Source organism: Vicia villosa, linkage group LG6, assembly GCF_029867415.1.
Source record: "Vicia villosa cultivar HV-30 ecotype Madison, WI linkage group LG6, Vvil1.0, whole genome shotgun sequence".
Lineage (NCBI taxonomy): Eukaryota > Viridiplantae > Streptophyta > Magnoliopsida > Fabales > Fabaceae > Vicia > Vicia villosa.
Window position 1 is genome coordinate 141112199 of NC_081185.1, and position 3805 is coordinate 141116003.

The 3805-nt window shown below is 28.8% G+C and overlaps 1 protein-coding gene across 1 annotated transcript; it reads right to left on the reverse strand.

Moving 5' to 3' along the window:
• Positions 1 to 2550: 2550 nt before the first annotated feature.
• On the reverse strand, positions 2551 to 3527 carry LOC131614816 (uncharacterized). Its single transcript, XM_058886365.1, has 3 exons — positions 3522 to 3527; positions 3295 to 3465; positions 2551 to 3210 (listed from the first exon to the last, which is right to left on the reverse strand). Exons 1-3 carry the CDS (start codon positions 3525 to 3527, stop codon positions 2551 to 2553), a joined length of 837 nt encoding a protein of 278 aa, XP_058742348.1.
• Between the last annotated feature and the right edge of the window lie 278 nt (positions 3528 to 3805).

Genomic DNA, 3805 nt, shown 5'->3' on the forward strand with positions numbered 1-3805 from the left:
CATACAGACTCATTGATATTAAAGCCCTCAACTAAATCCTGCAAGAATTATCACTCAGCCCAAAAAGAAACTACATAAACTCTCTTTGATCTTCTGTTTTAAAAAACAAAGGCTAAATCACTGACGGATTCAACAACATCTTCAAATTCTCAGTGGTATCATCACCTATTGTTTGTTTCCGATCTGGATTATGATAGGTTTCATAATTTTTCTATCGATAATGTTTGGAATTTTCAAAACTGATATTGTTGATTTCTTAGGAATTTTGATACATAGATGCTTAATTTTGATTTCTTAAACTTGATTATGTTTAATTTACTCTAAATGAATAATTAATCATAGAAGAGGAATTGATTTATTGGTGCTGTGTAATTTGGAGGACTTACTAACAGAATTGAAGGAAGGAAGCATTAAGCATGTTGTTATGGACTTAATCAATGGAGGGTAGGTTTAATTATGTATTAGCTATTATATTATGGATGTTTAATTAAATAGTTAATATGTTCAGCGGGAACTGTCTAACAAATCAATCATATGTCTTTGAGAATGTTTTTCTGGTGTATGTATGTCTATTGTTACGAGCCTATACATGTTTATTCCGAAGAATCTATGATATTTTGTTTTTTTAATCTTAAATGAACCATCCAACAGACTATTCGACTAAAAAAATTTAGGACATGTAACAATAGAAAAATAATTGTTTTAAGTGTTTCAAATTTAAATAGACAATAATAATAAAAATATTAACTGTTGTTTTAGTTTTGAAAACCTAAACGTTCGTATCATTATTACGAGACAAATCACAATGATGTTTTTTTATTGAATTAAATCATTATTTTTTTATTAAGATTAAATCATTATTTTTGAATTAAAAATCAAATCACTTTATAGCTTTTGATTGTATTGTAAATTAAATTTTATATGTTATCCTTTTTCATTGTGCAGAAAATCGTCACTTTATGACCTTTGTGCATAGACTTTGTTACTAAATTAAATTATTTAAACAAACTAAGAATAGTTGCATTGTGCATGAGTGATTTTATTCTTTTATTGTTAATCATAATCAGTGTTGTCTTTTTTTATTCATCATAATTATCATTTGTTTCTCTATTTTATTTCAATGTCAAAGTTGAGTTTTAACTTTTTTCAATGTGAAGTTTTTTTTGGTAAGAATGTGAAGTTTTATTACAAATAAACATTACATGAATATATTAATAAAATCTAATCAATAATTACCAATTTACATTGAATACTCTTATTAAATGTTTTATTTGCCAATAATGATAATAAATAAAATAAATTATTTATGATTTATCTAATCAAAATTTTGTTTGTATCATTATACATATTTACTTATAAAATCAAATCTGTTATGAAATTAACAAAAACAATATAGAGATGAAGTAGAGAAAGTAAGAGAGAAAGTGGTGTTCTATTATCTTCTTCAAGTAGATAGCTTTACATTGCAAAGTGGTCTCTATTTATAGGATATTAGGAAGGTGAAAAATCATAACCTTACTATACCACTTAATAGGGAATATGAAGATGAAAGATAAGAATATATATGGACATCCACAATAATATTTATTCATAACACTCCCCCTTGGATGTCCATTGAGGATATGCCTCGTTAAAACCTTACTAGAGAAAACCCAGTGGGAAAAAAACTAGTGAAGGAAAAAGAGTACAATATCCTTTGATTGTGAACTGCCTCGTTAAAAACCTTACCAGAAAAACCCAGTGGGACAAAACCATGGTGAAGGGAAAAAGAGTGCAGAAAATATTTATTTCTCCCCCTCATATATACATTTATATGTGAGACGATATTATTTGTAGTAGTTACTTAAAATGTCTTAATTCTTTTGTTAAAATATAAATATTTAGAAATAATATGAATAAAGAAATTGTATCAGCAAGACTTTGTTTGATATGAGGTATTACAAGTTATAAAATTTTAGATCGATAAATCAAAAAATCTTTATGAAATCCTTTTGGGATATTTTAGTATTCTTCCTGCAATCCTTCTAGGATGTATGGAAATTATAATTGATATTATCCTAATCAAATAACATACAATAGCTTGAAACTAAATCAAACAAAGAAAAACATAAATTTTCATTTTGATTTATTACCAATGAAGAATATTTTATGCGAAATAATCTTACACAATTATTCACTTTTATACGTAGTTAGAAAAAAGATTTATTTTTTTAATTTTAAATTTAGATCAATTTTAACATTTTTTATAATTCATTACAATAAATTACACATTTATATTTTTTAAACAAGAAATATTTACAGGACGCACTTCGGTATCACATATTTAAGCCACAATTTTTTTAAAATTTCAACATAAAGAAAATTTTTATGATAAGTGCATTACATAAGTCAAAATTTAAAATCAAAACCTCTTTAATAATTTTAACATAAAAACAAAAAAAAAATTAAACTAAAATAAATATATATTAATTCAAAAAGTCACTGAAGTACAAGTGATCCTAAAGGATCCAACAAATCAAAAAGGACATAAAAACAAGGGCACATAAAGGCCTACATCATTAGCCTAGCTATGTGATCCCTAATGCATTTATCCTTCCAACCCCTATAGGTGATGTTATCTACAATTAAGCTAACAGTATTCTCTTTATGGTGTATGTCAAAAATAATAGCATTCCTAAGCTGCCATATGCCATATATTGCTTCAGAGAAAGCTAGTTTAAGCGGTTTAGCTTTCCATCCCTTCTTACTGATAATGTTGAGGATCCACTGCAATTCCATAGCCCGGTCATGAGGAGTATGCTTGATCTCAATCCACTCAAGAATGGATTGCCAAATATCTTTAACAATCCTGCATTGAAAGAAAAGATGAGCACTGGATTCAGGAGCAGTATTACATAGGATGCACACAGAGTCTTGAATGAATCCAAATTGGATAAGCCTATATTTGGTTGGGAGTCTTCCATGGCATAGCATCCATGTGGTGAACAAAGCCCGAGGTCTGGCTGAATTGTAATGCAACAGGAATCTCCATGGAACCTTTGGAGTATCATCAATCAGAGCATCATAAACCTGTTTCATATTAAAAGTCTGCATGGCTATCATCTTGTTCCATAGAATCTGAATCCGACCAATATGCTCCCTCTGCAACATAACTGCCTGGAAAATCCAAGACCAAGAATTTCCCTGTTCTAACTCTATCACATGAGTTCCCTTCAGATAATAAGTATGAGCCCACAAAACCTACAAGTTATCAGCTTTTCTGTAAATATTCCAAAGGCAATTTAGCATTGTCACCTGGTTCCAAATAGACAGATTAATGATATTGAGCCCACCATTACATCTAGGTCTGCAAACTGTATGCCAGACTATAGGGCTTTTCATGCTCTTGTCACTCTTGCCAGTCCACAGGAAGGTTCTACAGATGGAGTCTATCTTGGCAAGCACAAACTTTGGTAAAGGAAAACACTGCAACCAATAATGTGTAATGGCAAAGGAGATACTTTGAATAAGCTGCACTCTACCTGCATAGCTTAACAGCTTGGAGATCCAATGTCTAACTCTATCAACAATTTTCTCAATGAGAGGAAGGTAGTGTGGTTGATAAAAACAAAATTAATACAGTTTATTCTTTCAAGATAGTTATTTTGCAAGAAAAACTATTTATTTTGAAAAATATTTATTTAAAACATATAAATAAAAATGAACCTTAATTAATGAATTTAATTATTTATTTGAAAATTACACCTTACCATTTAAAACTATTTATTCCACTTCTTAATATTATGGTTATCATTTATAATTAATG

Coding starts and splice junctions, on each gene's coding strand:
- LOC131614816 (XM_058886365.1), bottom strand. Junction 3,211..3,294: donor ATCTGTCTATTTGGAACCAG/GTGACAATGCTA, acceptor TATTATCTGAAG/GGAACTCATGTGATAGAGTT.